The 19,416-nt window shown below is 44.0% G+C and overlaps 1 protein-coding gene across 1 annotated transcript in view; it reads left to right on the forward strand.

The window, feature by feature from the left end:
• Positions 1–4,810: 4,810 nt before the first annotated feature.
• plcl5 (phospholipase C like 5) overlaps positions 4,811–19,416 on the forward strand; it is a 68,785-nt gene continuing 54,179 nt past the window's right edge. The window contains exon 1 of the mRNA XM_035180308.2: positions 4,811–5,519. Coding sequence (XP_035036199.2) covers positions 5,226–5,519 — 294 coding nt within the window. The 5' untranslated portion in view covers positions 4,811–5,225. The remainder of the gene's footprint in view (positions 5,520–19,416) is intronic.

Raw genomic sequence — 19,416 nt, forward strand, 5'->3', positions numbered from 1 at the left:
GTAGTTTAAGGATCTTATTTATCTTTTTGGATCCTTATTTAAGGCAGAAATCAACATAATTTATTAAAATTTTGAAGTTTAAAGATCCCAATCCCTGTCAGGAGAATGCTACAATCAAAAACCCTATTTATTTCATACTGAGCAATGCTAACAGGCCATTATTTTTGAAAAATATGTCCTCCATCCTCACTATAACCCGATGATTATGTTTCCAGCTAAAAGATGCCCCCATGCCTTCAGTATCTTTTTTGTATTTTATCTAACCTATTTCACCACCAGGTGTCAGTGAAGTCCAATGGATCAGACTGACAGCTCGTACTAAGTGGGCAGACATACTAATGGTTTACACATTATGAAAGAAAAAAAGCTCAAAGAATTGAGAATGTAAAGTAAGTTGTTAAATGGTGTAAATATAAAAAAATGAAGTTATAAAAGGCACTTTTTTGATTTCCAACTTGCAGCACGTTGCTTACACATGTAAAACACAATTGCCTGAGGTGCCATGGTGTCCTGCTTTCGCATGAACAGAAAAGAGCTGCACATTGATGAAATATGTTAAATATGTATGTGTAAAATGTAAAACCATACATTAAGTCTGCGAACCATTTAATAACTGCAGGAAATAAAAATTTGCCAATCAAATCGATTGGAGTTAAACCATTCTGTAAACTGGGGTCTAATGGAATAAGGTATGGATGCAAAATCAGCATCATGCAGTGATACACATCTTTTTTAGTTATAAACTCAAAATGTAGGCTGAGAACAAATCTTCCACAGCATCACAAAACATTTATTAGATCCCGTTTGTGCTAAAACTTGGTCCTTGCATTATAGGAAAGCTGTCAGTCAATAGGACTGTGACTTTAATAAAGAGCAACAAAAGCAGAAAGGTTCTCGTGGGGAAGGATTTAATCCACGGTTTCTGTTCCTGTTGGGCCGATGATCACATGGGGCAGCACAGGAAGTGCGGTGGCAGATCTCAGGAAGACACACCCATCTGCTCCCCAGCTGTGAGCAGCAGGAACTTCCTTTACAGATATCGTCATTCAGATTCAAATCATTCACACATGAATCAGTCAGATGCACAATCGGGTTCTCGTGGTTTTAACAGTTTTTGTAACTGTATCTGTTGGACACTTTAAATGAGGAATCAAGGTGTGAGTGAACAAATCCACTAATATTTAGCTTTCTATGCAAATCTATTGGGGTAACAAATTCTGAACCTTTGACCGGTTGACCCTCTCTTCCTTTTTCCCCCCTGCGGCCAACCGGGATTTGGTGACTTGATCAATTGGCAGCAGTCAACACAATGACCTGGCTTCTGTTGATGCACCCTGCATGGTGGGAGGAAGGAGCCGCCAGAGGCCTGAAAGTGTGCCGACGCAGATCTGTTGGCCTCAGACCGTCGGTTCCTGCAGCAGGAGGGAGCGGTGCCTCACTCTACATAGACATCCTGCCACTGGAAACTATAGCAGACCTCAATGAGAAAACAAGGTTGTTATTTAAGAGCGGCGTTGCCGTTCCAGTGCTCGAGAGCCTCGGATGCAGCCCACACTCTCTCTCTCTCTCTCGCTCGCTGTTCTATTTTAGCTGTTTTTAGCCACAACAAAAGTTGTGTTTATGTTGTTACATCAGTGGGGATCCAGTGACTCATCAGGCCCTAATTTCGTTGCCGAGCGAAGAAAAGTTCTAGAGTGCAGCAGATCACACAGTGTATGTGGGTGCATCGTGGAGAGGCCCCTTTAATGAGGCAGACTGCGGTCACATCTTGTGTCCTAATGTGAACTAGTCTGAGCCCCCCCCTGCCGCCTCTCTCTCTTCAGTTTAAGTCCACATGGAGCCGATGTTTGAGTCTGGCTGTCGGATGGCTTTTCACATTAAAGCGAGACAGCTTGGCCGATCGAGGAGGCTTTTAAACACAGAACTTTTGCTAAATTATTTCTGAGAATGCATAATGCATGACCCTGAGAGATCATGGGACGAAGAGGAAGAGGAAGAGGAGGGGGAGTGTTCATCTCTCCAGCCTCCTTTTTCTGGACATTTACTGTCGTCCATTCCCATGTCCCCTTTCGCCTCTGTCCCAACAAACATACAGAGATTTCTGTCACTTCTCTGTCCACCCACGTGTCCGTAAGCTCCTCTCATTCATAAGTTCGGATGCGATTAAGAGACGCTGTGTTTTGTCTGCAGATTAAGCCAATTATCACCACCAAGGTCTGTGAAAACATCCCCACATGGCAACACCGGCCCCCTCCAATAAGACCCCGAACTTCTGTCCTGCTATCACACACACAGTGTACAGTAGATTGCTGTGTGCGCCATGTGGGTGTTTGGATTAAGAATATCCTCGTTGTTTGCAGGATTTACATGAGGGGTAAAAACAATCCAATAATAGAATCAAGTCTGTGATGTAAATACAATGCTGTGGCTCTTATTAGTCTGACTATACTTGACCATTATAAAGAGACGCTGCACACGATCTGTACAAATTGACGGTGATTTAATTTGCCTCCTCGTTGGGTTATAAATGTGGTTGCATTATCCCAGTTTATTGGCCATGTCCTGTCTAATGATGTGAGTTGATCTGACTTCGAATGTTTCGCCCTCAGAGGCACAAGCAGATGCTGAGGTTTATGGTGAATGAAACGGGGGGGGGGTCAGGTGCCACGCACTGATGTGGCACGAGTGCAGTCTTTCTACTTTACTCTGAATGCAAGGATTTATATTTTGCAGACTCTTTCTTTTTTATCTTTCCTCCCGTTGATTGTCTTCAAATCAATACCTAAGCAGAGGGGTGGTGAGGTGGAGGAAGAGCTTCCCTGCATCTTTGACGAAGATGGATACTGAGACAATACAGTGTCAGTTTATCTGCTCTCCTTTGGGTTGCAACTTCTCCTCTGAGCACATTTGGCAGATGAAAATATTCTCCTGACAGATACATGCTTAATTGTAAGCATTTGTCTCTTCTGTGCCCATTGAGGTCGAACAAAGATGAAGTTGCGGCTAAGGTTACCATTACAAGAGATGTGCTCTCTCAAATGTCAAGGATAAAGCTACTGAGTGTGTACTGTGAGCTTTTTAACGTTCTGTACAATTCTGCTTCAAATCACCTGGAGGGAACAAGGACACACTGGCAGATTGCTGCATAGCACCTGCCAACGTGCAGCTTCAGACCTGCAAACACAGACAGGCATGTTCCAGTCCAGCCTGCGGTGACTATAAGTAACAGCTGCAGCAAGCTTGACACTTGTGCTGCTTCCAGGCAAAAACTCGTACAACTTGGAAGTTTTTTTTTAGCTCATTTCTTTTTGTGGATTTTGGTTTTAAGTTGTAGGTAACCATATTCACCTTAGCTGAGTGCAAACCATATGTCTTAAAATACAAGGGGTGCACAAGCCAGGGGCAAAAGAATGCAATGGATGAATAAGTGAAATACAAACACACACATATCTGTTGTTTATTGGTTTATTGATTGGTTTGGACATGTGGCCTCCAATTAAGATGATTAATCATATAATTGCTTGTATGATGGTCAGAGGGGTTGTGTCGGGTCCTATTATTTTAGAAAGTGAAAAGCTAAACTTAGCTAGAATAGCACACATAAATGCATAAAGGCCTGATCTAACAATGTTAAACAAAGTTTAAAAGAAATTCTCCATCTGCCCCCTGATTTGGATCTGGACTGAAATGTAATGGGTTCCTCTCCGATCCGTACAACATCCTTCCATCAAGTTTCATGGTAATCCATCTTGTAGTTAATTCTGTGTAATGCTGGTAAGTAACGAACAACTAAATAAAATACTGATTAAAATGACTGTAGTGAGTTGACACAAGATGCAGCTGTAACACACTTTACCTGCAGGTGGCGCCGCATCAGTCTGTACTTGACGGTAGGGGGATGCAGAGCTTAACTACTGCTGCTGTTAGTGGGTTTTTTACAAGCAAAAGTCAAAGATTCAAGTTTTGCAACGATTTTAAGCGAGTTAAACGGACTCTTAGTAACATTTTGTGAAAAGTGGTTTCTTCCCAGGAGGGCACTAGATTTGGTCTTAGTTGTAAAACTAGTTGAATCTAACCTAACCCCTAATCCTAACCCTAACAACAGAAAAAACCCAATAAAAAGCCTCCATAGTGCTTGTGTGGTGTCATCCAAGTGTCAGTAAGCCCCGGCATTCAAATTCGACTCGAAACGGCGTTTTTAGCCTAAATGTCTGTTATCCCGCACACAAGCTCTAGCAAGACCGCTAGCATCGAATGTCGGAGCTTATGGACACTTCGATGACACCACAGGAGCAGTAGGGAGGCATTCGTTTTTTTTTCTGTTTATTTGTTTGAACGAGTCACCCAGTTACTTCAATTGTATGGGATTTGGCTGAAACACTGTTTACCCCTGAAACTCCAAAAGTGTATCGTGGACTCAAACACTTCCCCCCCCTCCATCGGCAGAGTGGTGAGTTGATAATGAGAACGAATTTGGAGTTTCTCAGACTTTAAAAAACTCTTTTTGGAGGCCTGCTTGAGCTCCCTCTTGTGGGGAGCCCGCTGTCAGCTGAGCAGTTCATGAGCTTTACTTTACATTAAAGATGATGTTGATGTCTTCTATAGTAAAACTGCATAGGCAAAAAAATATATAGGTGAAATATTTGACGTGAACTCACTGACACTTCCAAATATAGTAGGTTTGCGTGGGATTGCGTGGGTAGTGGTTTTGATTGTGCACGCACGCGCTTGCGGATTCATTGCGATTGCGCCCTCACAGTCTTGAATTTGTGCCGCGGATGCACGAGAGAGAGAGAGAGAGAGAGAGAGAGAGAGGGAGAGAGAGAGGAGAGAGAGAGGAAGCTCTGCAAAAGTGTTGGAGACGCGGGGCGATGCGCGCAGCGGAGAGTCCACAGAGGAGGACGCGGTGAGACAAACACCTTTCTGAGGGACGAGGAGACGGCAGCTCGACCAGCAAACCTTCATCTCAACTCAGCATTTCCACAGTTTCTTCTCCGCGCTCCGAGCTCACGGCTCCAGAGAAGCTCCTCGGAGAAGGTGGGACGCCCCAACGTGACCGACGGCTGCCCGGCTCCAGACGCGACCAGTCCGTGCGCTCCCCCGGCGGTGATGGACAAACTGTGGTGAATCCGGCGAATCCCGCGAGTCCGCCGTGCCGCGCCGTGTCGAAATGGGCTGTTTTTACCCCGCGGCGGGGAGGGCTTTGCTGTAACACCGGCGGAAACATGGCAGGGGTACACACTTCAGATGCCGTGTCGGGACATTTTTTGGACCATGCCCCGTCAGCTCAGGGCGCGACCAACGCGGCGGGGATCACCGGCGACGCGGCCGCGCTTCCTGCCGCCGGTGCCCGCGCGTACTTGGAGGTGTCTGCCGCTGCCCAGGGCTGCGGGGCCGAGGGAGTTTACACCAACGGACGGTACCGGGAGCTCGGCAGTCCGCGGGTCGGGAGCGGCAGCCGCGATCCTTCCGCCGACAGGAGTCAGGGAGCTGGGAACGCACCTTGCGGCATCATGAAGGTTGGTTGATTGAAAACACTTAATTCTCCCTGTCACCGGTTCTCAAGGTGACACGAGACTGAGCCACAACACAGCAGCGATGAGCTGTAAATAAAACCCGCAGGGACCCCAACCACGCTCCAGACACTTTCCTCCGAGTTCCAACCCCAGAAATATGACAATAAATCTGCTTTTTATTCTAACAACTCTCCACAGAACTTTATAAGAGAATTACCCAGGATTAGACTTGATGAGTCCACAGTAACAGAAATAGACCGTAATACACTAATCAAGTAATGAAGGATTCAGCAAATCCACTTTATTTGGGCTTCACATGTGGACCATCCCGTGTGTGTGTGTGTGTGTGTGTGTGTGTGTGTGTGTGTGTGTGTGGAACTGACTGATGAGCTGAACACTTTGGCATGAGGTGAACCAGATGTGCTGCAACAATCACCCAGAAGACTCCGAGTTATTAAAGTTCCTTAACTCCGCAGACAAGCGCTTCTACTGCCAGTGTAACACCAGTGTGGTTCAATGGAGCCTGGCAGGCTGCATAATAATACAGTTATGCCACAGCACAGGAGAGTAACACACCAATGTTTGTAGAGAGTTGTCCTGTTTTCTTTTGCTCTTAAAGTGACATTTTAAAGGGACAAATGTCATCAGTTAAAGTAGTTTTTATAGATCTCGTGACATTGGCTGTGGTATGTGTTGAGTTGAAACACCCAGAGTCACATTTTTAACTCTAAAAGAAGAAGTAGGTCTTGGTGAAGCAGTGAAAACAGAATTGGGTGTGTGCTTTGACACTCAAGCTTCATATAAACCTGATTTGTGGACCGTCAGTAATGGCCAGTATGATTTTTCAAGCCCCAATTATGGCCCCCATTAGTGGAGGTCAAGTGACTGGTCTTCCACACACTGACACGAGGGGAAATGGCAAAGTTGTCATTGTTTTTTGTGCTTTGTGATGCACAAGAACGCCTTGTTTTTTTACAGCCCGCTGTGCAATCTGTCAGCGTTACTGCCTGCATCATGGGGTCCTTGGATGGAGACAGAAGTGTTGCGTAGGTGCGACGCACTGGAGACCTGCGTTGTGTCATATCAGAACCTAGTTTGCTTAGCAACTGACACAAAACACTGGCTAAACCCCCCCACCCCCCATTATTGGATTCCCTGTGGATGTGGGCAAAAGCACTGCACTCTGCCACAAACAACGTTTACATACATGGATGCACAGTCTGCTGCTGCAGTGTTGACAGCTCAGTGGAATCCCCATTCACTGTGTTCATCCCGAGGCTTCTCCGTGGCATTTACTAATACGACCAACATTTGCTCTTCATATTTAAAGAAAAAACAACAACAACTTTGAAATATCATATGGTCTGAAAGCTATAACGCCCCCCCCCCACAAAAACAATCAGTCCAGCTCTGCCAGGCTCATGAGCAGAACATGACAAGGGGGCTGGAGGGGATTGTTCTGTCTAAATGTGATTGATAACAAGTGTTCGAAAGGCTGCTCCTCAGAACACCGTGTTCATACGCTGTTAGAAAGTGATCCCGCTGAGCTTCGCCCGCATTGTGCGAGCAAATTCTAACGTCTCTTCTCCTTGAGTAACCAGAGACTGGCTCAGCTCCAAACATGCATTCATCAGTCTAAGTCCACAAAGAAAACCCCTGTGCTGTACCTGCGGCTGTGTAGTTTCTGTAGGTGATCGTAACACACTGGAGGGAAATCACCTGTGAGATATATTTGGAAATTCTGCGAAATCCGCCTCCTGCAGGTATTTGAGTGTCTTCTCACCTCATGGCTCCCGAGTGTGTCTCTCTACACTTGCATGTGGTGGTGAGACGTTATTCTTTCTACCGAGAGGTGCTACGACATCCGCGAGGTTTTCCAACTCTGTGCACGTCTGTTGAGGCGCAGAAAAACTTGACTGTGCACAGTTTGTCGAATTCTCTTCTTTTATGTTTATAGCTGAGTGCTATAGAAAAACTTTTTAACTGCCAGTTTTTGTTTGAAATTTGAATCCACTCCTCGACATCCCTCCCTTCTCAGTGCAGCTTATGTGGAGAAAACAACCCCCGAAGAAATACATGATATTATTCCAATCCCAGCTAGCCCACAGCAATTGCTGTGGGCTAGCACAAGCTGCTCTCTGACTTGCACTTAACTCTGGATAATCTTTGGACTTTCTCCAGAGTTTCTCCTCCGGATTATGTCCTAGTGAGCTCTTGTGAGAAAACAGAAGGGGGTGTTCTCCAGAGGCCTTACCGTGAGCGGGTGGGCGTTTTGTTGACGTTTCCAACACGTGACAGATGCAAAACTGAAAAAACCCCAGAAAGAATATGAATAATTCTGTGCCAAACACATGGAAGACACCCACCAAGATGTCAAGAGGGCTTTTGGTGATCAGGGCCGAGGCAGGTGTTGATGTGCTGTTAACAAAAACATGTGAACTCCATGACAGAATTTATAGATCCTGCCTCTGCCTGCTGCGCCTCCCCGGAGATTTCTGTGTCGTTATGAACGCGTCTGACCAGAGAATCCCCTGCTGCACTTTACATATGTGACAAACTCCGGAGAAACTCCACTCTGGGCCCCGTTGTTCAGACATTCTCTGGAGTAAATGTCTGAAAACAGCTATAATCAGCCGTTATTTGGTAATAGTCTGCTTTGTCCACCCTGTTGCAACGTCCCTGCATGCTCTAGCTCCAGTACAACCACCCACCTACCCTTGAGCGGCACTTTGCAGTGTGTGTGTGTGTTTTGAGTGGAGCTCTAAAAGGTGAAGGGGCTAAGGGTCCAAGGGATTGGGGAAGCAAAGGAGCAATTACACCGCTGCATTACCTCATTAGCTTGGCCCCTCAAATCTTACAAGAGACGAGTTTGTGTGTCCGTCCCTTCAGCGGCCATCCAACTGCGTCCTCTAGTCTTTTCCTCGTCGGGGTTGACAGTGTCGTGATGGAGCGCCCGCAGAGTGGCTAAAGGGGGGGTTGTTTGCGATGCAGCCTTGTTATGTAATGCTGGACTGTGGACAGCTGCAAGGCCGGCTCCAGCCTGGCTGCTGGGTGGAGAGAAGTGACAACCGGCACAACTAGAGAAGCCGGAGCAAACTGAATTTTTAACACTTTCCCACCTAAACAGATTCTCCAAGGATTTCCTTGCATTTCTCCTTTTTCTCCTTTGTCGTCTTTGTTCTGTGTAGTCCTTCACCTCAGCTGCAGTTAAAAAGCTTTTATTTTCAGAGCTCTGCAAAAAAAATAAAATAAAAAGAGTTCATGGTTGGGTTCAAATGAATTTTAAAATTCAGTGTTGCATCAGCGATATAACACTGTTAATGGCCATTGGGGACAATGATCAATAAAGATCACATGCTTATTCCTGTCTTTAATTCACCTCTGCACTCCTCCTCAGTGATTGGCACAATATCAATTCACCCTCCCGTTCATGACCTCATATAATAGATTTGAGCCAATCTGACCCAGTGTGACCCCTTCATCAGCTCAAGACTGTGCAGCGATGCTTAATAATATGGCTGACATATACGACTGCCTCTTTGAGCCAGTGACAATGAGAACATCCGAGAGGAGGGAATTAGTAGAGGTGATACTTTGACTTTTCAAGTTTTGCTCTTCAGGTTTTCCCTCTTAGATTTAGTTCAGAGTTTGTGAGGCCGGTCCCGTTTCCTGGTGGACAGAACAAATCCTGGCTTAAATAGAAGGAGTCAGACTTGATTGTGGTTCACTTGCATCTTCTGGTCTGCATCTGGTAACATGAGGCGTTCTCCCACATCCAAACTGGCCACAAACAGTGATGTCAGAATAGCCCAGGCACTGAACTGCTTCCAATCTGATAGTCATCCTCCTCCACCCTCTGACCATATAAATAGAAAAAGCAGCTCAGTACTATGACCACCTCTGGCCCTGATAACAGCAGCAACACAGAGGACCTACAGTGTCCCTCTGTTAAAGCTGACCAGTGACCACACACACACCACTGACATCCCATAACAGCCCAAGGTTAATGGGTGAATAGTCCTTTTTATGGCGGATTCAAGTTCATCCCACATTTGGTTCATAAAGTTTGATATCTGGGATGATGGCCAGGTCATTAATGTCTTTTTATCGGAATGTTCCCGGGATCATTCCAGGACGGCTCTTGCACCGTGACAAGGTTCATTGTCTTCTTGGGAATATCTGTCCCCCTGAGGGTCCACTTTCTCATCAAGCCACCCATTTGTATCATGATGTTAACTGTCATAGCAATCGTGCCTTTTTCTGTTGGTTTTTCACATGCAAAACAAGTATGCAAACTGCCTGCGTCTGTGTATGTACTCACACACAGACACAAGCAAACAGAAGCTGAGAGCCCACTTCTTCTGCAGGGCATGTTGTTTGACTTTCGATGCAGAGTCCAAATCTCCTTCATGAGCCCCTGAGTGTAGTGGAAACCGCTCACAGGGATCACGTCTGTGCCGGTCACATTGATCACTGAAAGCATAAGATTACAGCTCTGCTCGCTGCTGTGAGCGAGCAGGGACGATAGTTATGTGCTGTTAAATTCTTAAAATGAGGAAAATAATAGCTCCGAAATAACTCACTTAGCCACACTGAGCGCTGGGAGGAAAGTCACATGCGTCGTACACACACACACACACACACGCGCACGCACAAACACAGTCAACGTGGAGAGCAGGCAGGGACAGTCGTTACTGACTGTGACAGTCAAGAAACCTTGTGCAAATAAGAGGCTAAGCGTGTTACAGCTTGTCGTAGTAGGCTTAAAGCCATTGTCAAATTTTTTCCCCCCTTATGTTGTCGTGCATGAAAATATCCCAAATGAACACTGTGAGCAAGTATTTAAACTGCATGTACACAGGAATGATTCTGTCCCAGGCTTTTTGTTCACTCTGATATTTGTTACTTTCGCTAAAGAACACATAAGCTGATGATTTGGTTCATTTTGCTCGGAAAGATCTGCAGATGTTCAGAATCTGAAACATCCATCATTGACAGCCTCTAAATTCTGCCCAACACAAGATCCTAGAGCACAATGTGGCACCATCACGTCTTGTTTTAGTTGACAAACACATCAACCCCCCCCCCCCCAATATATTAAATTTACTGTAATTTAAGACCAATAAAACCTGGAATTATTTTGGGCATATTTGCTTGAAAATGACTGTTGATTATTCAAGTAGTTTTTTTTTAATTTAAGATATGTCTAAAAATAGTCACCAATCTATTTCAAAAAATACTTTTCTGGTACACACGCTGGTTTGTACTTCTAGGCCTTCTGTTCAAAAGTGCTAATTTGCAGTGCTTCTCTGTGGCATTTCAAAAGTTTGCTTGAAACCTGTCTGACACCTGGATAGAGACTTGGCTTCAGGGGATCTTTCAGACAGAAGCGCAGTGTCTTAGATTTCTGCCCCCTGACGGGTCCCACTGTCAGGCTGCCTCTGCTCCTGGCTGTTGTTTCCCTTATGTGAGATTTGCCTGATCCCCTTGAGGACTGGGGACGCTGCAGTACAAGCCCGAACAAATAACACTGATTACATGTTGTGGGATCATCAGAGATGATGATGTGGTGGTGATGAGAATTGGAATAAGAGCCTATCCACGCCTCACTGCTCTTATCACCGGCTTTATGTAAAGTAAGAGCTCCCTCCAGAAATTGAATTTAAGGTAATGGAATTTGGGTCGAGATCCCAGAAGTTTGACTAAATTGCACTTCTATTTTAAGGATTTTTAAGAACGCGAGTAATTCCCATTTGTCCTGCAGCAGCACCCCGCACCGCATGCTCGGATATTTTTGGAAAACAGAGATCTGCACTGCGTTGAAAAGGAGGCAGCAGAAGATGTGAAGTGGTGATTACAGGCATCTGGGGCTGCTGAATCATCGCCTGCTCTCATGGCTGGCTCTCTCAAAGCAGCAATCTGCAAAATACAAACATCTCGAAGAGGCCTCGTTGTGTTTGAATCCACAGCTCAACGTCGAGCGGAAGGCAAAAACCATCGGCTCTTTTATTGAGGTCAATCACCCAAAGAGAAACACTAAGCTCAAGAGCCCCAAAAGCATTCATAGAACAACTGATCAGCATCTAAATAAGGAAGAGCTGTGAACTTTGCATTTTTCAAATGTATTTATTTTGCTTTTTATTTCAAGGTTATTTTATAGACTCTCTCTTGTCTCCCGAAAAATGTGTTTTAACTCGAGGCTGAATCACAGATGGAAAAGACAAAGAATCTGGGGAGAGGGAAAAGTGAAAAAGTGCAGAATCGTAGTTTATTGGAGAAATGGAAAATCTGAGTTTTTGAGAGATGGATTTAAAAAAACATTCTGCAACAATAGACAAGTAACAGAATTTTCTCTCTTTATTCTACATCAGGTACAATATCAGTCATCAAAATCAGAATACAATAATAGAAGCACAATGACAATAGAAATAGTACTAATAAAACAATAAGACAATAAAGCACTGTATGCATTGGGGCATGGATACCATGTGATTGACAGCTAGTGCCGTCCAATGGGTGTAGGTCGCAGGTGTAGGTGGGAGTGCAGCATCCTCGAGCTCTCAGTCAGGCTCCACCCCTCGGCTCCTCAAAAGATGGTTACCTCTGTTTTCAAAACTCTAAAATGGTGCGTGGCCAAAATTTCAAACCCGAGGTTTCAAAACAGCTTTTCACAAACCAATCTGAGACGTTATGGTTGGTTGCCATTTGTTCAGGGCCAGAATATTAAGTTTGAGTGCGAAAAGTCTAAAAGCAGTTCTTCCTAGATCCTCTTTATTCTAGCAGCTATTGATTCCAGCCAGTCCACAGTGCAGGGTTGTATAGAGAGTTTAAATATAAGACCAATAGTTGGAGAAACATTAGCAAACAGCAAAGTAAGTACTCCTGCAGCTCTGAAAAGGATTTGGTGTAATTGACTTTCCCCACAGACCAATACAGTTTACTTTGTCCTTGCAGCCTTCAGTCTTCTGTTTCATGGGGGGGTGGGGTTGTCCAATGCTGCCTCCAAGTCCTTCATCCTGCTTTATTCCCTTAAAGGATAACGACTTGAGCTGGAACCTCAATTAGCCATGTGTCAAATTGGGCCCCAGTCAAAAAAGAGTTCCTTGAAACAAGAACAATTGATTTGATTGGACAACACCAGGGTGTATTTTGGGTAATGCCTTATCTTGATGATCCTTGCGGGAGGGGCGCAGCAGTGATGGCAACCACAGCGGCTGCAGGGTGCTGATGTTTACTGTGTGTGTGTGTGTGTGTGTGTGTGTGTGTGTGTGTGTGTGTGTGTGTTCCTCGTGACAGGGAAAAATCTTTGGGCACAAGAGCCTGGGCTGGACTTTGGATTGAACAAAAATGGCCCAGAAGAGCTATTGTCATCTCAAGGACATAAGAAAGGATGAGTAATATTCAGATTTGTCGGGCTGGATGTTTCCCAGGTTCATGTCGGCTGTCAACAGGGGCCTGATGGATGAACAGAACAATATGTCAGTGAGAGCTGCTTCACCTGGCTTTGCTCGGACTTTACTGTCATTTTCTCTCGATCACATTTTCTCCACTTTATCGATGCGCGGTGAGACAGGAAATGGTTTTAACCGTTCACCCAGAGGAGCACTGTGTTACTAAGGGTGATGAAACAGTTTGAAATGATGTCAACGTTTCTTGTACATTTGAATTCAGTGTCACAGCTCGAGAATACATCATGTCTGAATGACACAGGATGGAAACTATTATCATTTGTTTCCTGACCACTCCAAATTTGGGGTGTGCAATTTTCACAAGCCTTTCCTCAACTTCAGACAGTCTCATTTGAAATAATAGCTTATTATTAAAATCATCCAATACTATAGTATCCCTATCTGAGGTGCATCAGCACATCCAATAGAGTGACGAGAATCTTAAGCTTGAGCGTCAGAAAACTGTACCTGAGTCAGCTAATCAGTTCTTTTGTAAACTCGGGGCATACACGACCGTATTGGTAAAACCTCCAGTAATACAAGATAATCTTCAGTACACTCACTGAATGTTTTCCAGCGTGACAGATAACAGATTATATCTCAGCAACATGAACTTGCAGTCCTTTCAGAGACTGTTAGCTCCTCTCCAAACTCACTCACCGTACGTGTACAGAATCTGTAAACATCAGAACAAATGAATCATCAGCAGCAGCAAACATTACATTCTTCGCTTCTGCACACTCATATTCGTGTTCATCTTGCAATCGTCTTGTACGGGAACAAAATATTTTTTGTTAGCAGATTGACTCATCCGGTGTGGAAAACGGCCCCACAAGAAAACGTGCGAGTCACTCAATCGGAAACTCTCTCTGCTTCATGTTCTGCTCTTCGTGTCCTTTTTCTCTGGAGCACTTCTCAAGTCACAGTCTCACCTATTGACTTTAGTGTGTGAACATATATTTTCCCCTATAGGCTGCAGTTGTGTCAGTGGGTTGTATATGATGGGGTATAGGCACGGTCGCATTACAGCAAGAAGGTTTCTGGTTCAAATCCCGGCTCGGCTGTTTGCATATCCTGTGTTTGTGTGGGTTTTCTCTGGGTAATCTGACTTCCTCCTACATGTAGCTTGGGGTGAGGTCAATTGGATATAGTCTTAAGGTGTGAATGTGAGCTTGAATGGTTGTTTCTCTTAAATGTCAGACCTGTTATATGCTGGTGACCTGTCCAGGGTGTGCACCCCCTCTCACCCAATGTCAGCTGGGATTGGCTCCAACTCCCCCATGGCCCTTAAAGGATAGACGCTATCGATAATGGATGGATGGTATAAAGTGGGATTGGAAGCTCTTTCTCTGAGCCTCAGGTTTCAAATCTTGATGCATTACAGACGTAATAGTGAATCCCTTGTCTTCCCAAGGTGATCCCACAGAAAGAAAGGAGCCACGTTTATTTCTTTAAAAATGCATCTTAAATCAAAAGAGTAGAAAAGGCAGGAAGACCCGTGCCATGTCCTCAATGGTCTTTTGTTATTTCCTCAAACAGCCAATCTGTTGGTCTTGACCCTGCAGAAGGGAGCACACTGTCTTCATGTCCGTATCATTTCTTTCTTCTGTTCCTCCTCCCGCTGCCCAGGGTGGTCTGGTGCAGTTATCTCTGTGCCTGAGATCTGAACAAGGAGAGAACAATTAGAAGAGGGAACAGTGTGATGGATGGATAAGGACAATTTTGTGTGTGTGTGTGTGTGTGTGTGTGTGTGTGTGTGTGTGTGTGTGTGTGTGTGTGTGTGTGTGTGTGTGTGTGTGTGTGTGTGTGTGTGTGTGTGTGTGTGTGTGTGTGTGTGTGTGTGTGTGTGTGTATATGTCTCTGGCTTTCCCTGAATGTGTGTGGTCATTTTCCGTTGAGCCTCTCCGGTATAGAAAGTGACAGTAGTGAATGTTAATGCTGAATACAGCAGCCTCCATTGGACATTACTACAGCAGCTCTCCTCACTGAATCCCCTTGACAACTGCGTCCTGGGAGAATATGAGGCCAGAGAACCGCCGGACGAAAGGAAGGAGTGGATGCAGCTTCTGGCCATCTGACCTCGTGCGTAGATTTGCATCGAGGTATGTCAGAGCTGGTGAGATGTTAACACATCACAGATATTATAAGGTGATGCAGTATGCTGTGTTTGTGCGTGTTGCATTAGCCAAGGTTTGCTCTGTAACTGAACACACATACTGCTGCACTCTTTGGTCGTATCTCACCACGGGTCCAAACGCAGCGGTTATGCAAGAGTGTATAAGGTTGTGTTTGGAGGTTTGAATTCCCATAGGCTGGAGCAGAGACTTTTTCTTGTGGAGCTACTGGAGAAAAAAACCCTCTGGTTTTCTTGCACTGTGTGGTTTCTTCATTTTTCCTCCCTTGCCAGAGTGGATGCCAGTGTTGTTTCAGGGCTCTTGCTGCTCCCGCTTTGCTTTCATCTTTTCACGGCGTGCTTTCCACGCTTGCGTTCCGTCTAACCTTGCACTGCGTCAGGATGCTGTCATCCACCGAGCTCAGCCTATTTATACTTTTTGTAATCGTGGGCTCGATTCGTCGTTCGCCCACTCTGAATGAGGCATTCACCCGCTCTAAATGACAAACTACACACTATTCTGTTTTTTTGGGGTCTAAAAATCTGAAAAGGCAGCATTTTCACGTTGCTGTTGATGTTGATCTCATGAGATTAAATTAGGATCACGTTGCAGTTTCTAGTCACATAACAAGCAGGGCTTCATATTTTGTAACTGTAACACAGTCCACTAAAATTAGCCAAATATTATTGTCAGCATTGAATGTCTGCTTTTATTTGTCATCATGTTTTTATTATAGTTTGATCAGTTTTAAATTGAAGTGAAATTGGTCGGGCTCCCTCTAGCTCACCTGGTAGTGTCCCGCATATAGAGGCTCAAGTTGAGGTTTGGTGATGACCCACTCTTTGTTCTGTGTCTTCCCCTATTCTCTCTTCCTGTTTCGTGCTTAATCTGTCCTGTCAATAAAAGCAAAATAATATCTTTAAACAAGTTGGTGATTGTGGTCTTGTATTGTCAGTTAAATCTAAGCTTTTTAAGTCATAATCCGCAGAAAGAACGAGCTAGCTCATGAGGACTATTATCTTTTTAGTCAAGGTTTTTGTATATCCGAATGCTCATGCTAAACTAAGATGGTGAGCACAGTAAAACACAAGTTTGTTAGCATGTTACCAGGCTGACTTCATCTTTTGGCTCCGAGCGTTGCTGTGCTGAAGTGAAGCCTCACAAAGACACAAGCTGGGCTCGGTTGTAACTGTGAAACTCGATGCATTGCAAACGGATGCAAAGTGCATGATGCATCGTGTAGAAGTCATACTGAGAAATCTTGCTGCTAAAATGTGATGACACCATTTCTAATGTGCGGATGCAGCAGTAAGGTCTGATTGACTATATCCTGTTTTTTTTAAGTTTTATTGTGACAGATACAGTAGATCATGGATATTTATAAACGCCTTGGGCCAGTGTGCATGAAGGAGCTTGTTGTCTGCAGGGCTATTCTGTATTTCTTTTTGCCACTATGGTTGATTGTCGCCAATGAGGATTCACAGATGGTGCCATTTTTCTTCTTGGCCTGGCACAGATGGCAGGAGATGAGGAAACGTTGGGCTTTTAGCTCATGAGCCGAGTATGTAGCCTAACTGATTAGAGCGGGATTTGATGAGCAATTCAATTGTCTTGACGGATTCAACGAGTGACTGGTACTGTTTTACTAATAATATAATTCATGCATTTGGTTTTATTTTAAAATTTCAGTTGTTACTGATGTCCTCCAGACAGCAGCCACTAGTCGCAGGTTTGCTGGTCCATCATCCTCTCGGACGTGAATGCCCCGCAGGGTTGTCAGTTTGGCGGTTAGCTCCGGTGGCTGCACACACCTGATGCACCTTTATCGATGAGCCAGTCTTAAACCACGACAACCGTACAACCTGACCATGACACGGAATCAAACAGAGCCCAGACCTCTCACTTTCTGCCTCCATACTAGCAACTGTTGATCTCACATCCTGCACAGATGTTACTGAGGCCATGTGCTTGTTTTAAAGATGTCGAGCTGCTTGTTGTGCCACCATGTCCTCGTTCATACTGCGTGTGACCTTGTGTGCATTGCCGCCGGGTGTCTTTCTGCAGGTTACAGTGCAAGCACGGACATGTCACTCACACATTCCACTAATGCTGTAAACTAATGCACACATACTCACTGCTTCACAGAGAATGCTTTGTGTGCATGTGTCAGTGTCATTTGTGTGTTCATCTCCTCTGGACGGTGCACGTGTCTACATGGTCTTTGTGCTGTATGTTTGCTGCACAGCACAGTACGTGTAGTAACTGACAAAGAGCGGCTTCACTCAGCTTTAAAAATATATAGGATCTGCGTTTTTGGGGTCTGGAGGATTTGGTGCACGGGTCTCATGCAATCCCAGTTTTCTATCTGCTCTGGGCCTCTGCTCTGCCAGAGCTCAGCAAGTTGAATGTTCTGTCTATCAGTTTGTATATTTATGTTTTCTCTGAAGGTGTCGGGGGGGACCAGGCTGGGCTTTGCTGTGACTTTGAAATGAGGGATTTCACGTGTGTTCTTTGTGGGGTCTTGAGGGAGACAGAACCTGACTTTACACTGTGGAATGTGATACTGTGCTATCAGCTCTGCCCGGGGCTAGGAAAATAAGGGAGGGATAAATGCATGAGGTCGTGATGACAGATGTGGAGGTCACGGATGTCATTCTTCTTTAAGTATAGTTAAAGAAGATTCAAATAAAAACATTTATTTGAACCATTCCAAGTTTGGAAATACCCATCTTCTTCAAGTTCAACCTTCATCATATTTCACCTAATCTTTTTTACAGAGCAAAGCAAATGTTACTTTCATGTAGAAGCTTAGTTAAATAGCAAATATGGAATAAAATCAAAAGTCACAAACAAAAACAAAAGTTTTGCCCTCCATACAACTGCATCTGCAATAAGTGATATAATAATGAAAGCAAACATTTTAAAATGGGCATACACCAGAGTTTACTACGAAAAACTGAAATGTAAGATTTGCAACAAGTGCTACATAAAAAAAAAAACTCCCCAACTCCGGCCCCTGCAACCATAGCAACTTTGTATGTTGAGCAACCCAGAGTGACAGTTGATTCTGGCTAATGCTGAACTATTAATGCACATTATTTCCACCAACTCATGTTAATTTCTGCTTCTATGGCGGTTGCAGCTCCAGCTGAGCCTCTCAGCGAGAAGAAAGCACCTTCAACACAAAGACGGATGGAAAATAAGTCACGAATAGAGTTAATAAAAGTCGAGCAGTGACAAAACAAGCGCCGAAAAGAACCACATCCTCTCAGCACGGTAGAATCCCTGTGGTTCAACTCGCCATACCTTCGAAAAAACACAACTATTCATTTTTTCATATTTTGTTGGTACTAGACTGCCAGACATTTTTGATAAATGTTGACTCCAAGTTTGGTTGTCATCCGGTGGTAATAAGTGAGGACTGGATGTTCAGCTGAAGCCCTAACCCACAAAATAAAAAAAAGATTCACAAACACATGGTGGCACTCAGAGAAAGCATCAACCTCTATTTCTACATTCACCTCTACCAAGGCCTGACTGTCCCCTCATGAAACCACACTGAAGTTCACTTAATCCAGATTTATATTTGGATCTACACCACATTGCACACACTCATAAATCTCTAATTCCATCAATGACAATACTGACATCTCTGACTGAATTTTATTTCTATGAATTATTGATACATTTTTTAAGGACTTATCTATTTATGTTTAATGTTTGGTTTTGTACCTTGTATGTTGTTTGTTCTGCTGCTTGTATTCTTTGTTTCTCAAGTGGTTAATGTCGTCAGAAATAATTATTTTAACAAATATCAGTCTTCTAAACATGCCTAATTTTCAAGGTAATCCGTCCAGTAGTTTTTGCATAATCCTGCCGACAAACAAACAAAAGCAGACTAAAACATAACCGCCTTGGTGGTAATAAAAATATTCTGTGAATCAAACAAGGAGGATTGGTCCTTATAAAGAAAATGTGGTGGCAAACAACAAGCTTTGTCTTGAGATTTTTTCAATCTAATTGGCAGCTGATATACTTTCATATTTAAAAAAAAAAAGCCACAGACACAACTCAATCTGGAATCAAAAAAACATTAAAAGCAAGTTTTTTATTATTAATAATAATAATAATAATAACTTTATTTGTATAGCCCTTTTCAAAACAAGTAACAATGTGCTTTACAACCAACAATATGACACAAACAACAATCAGAACAAAAAATACATATTATTATTATTATAGAAATAAAGATACAGATTATAAAAGCAAGAGACATCACATGGCCAAATCTTTTATAAAAAAGATATGTCTTTACAAGTGGGATAAAACGGGTAAGCC

The sequence above is a fragment of the Hippoglossus stenolepis genome, chromosome 16 (genome assembly GCF_022539355.2).
Source record: "Hippoglossus stenolepis isolate QCI-W04-F060 chromosome 16, HSTE1.2, whole genome shotgun sequence".
NCBI classification, from domain to species: domain Eukaryota; kingdom Metazoa; phylum Chordata; class Actinopteri; order Pleuronectiformes; family Pleuronectidae; genus Hippoglossus; species Hippoglossus stenolepis.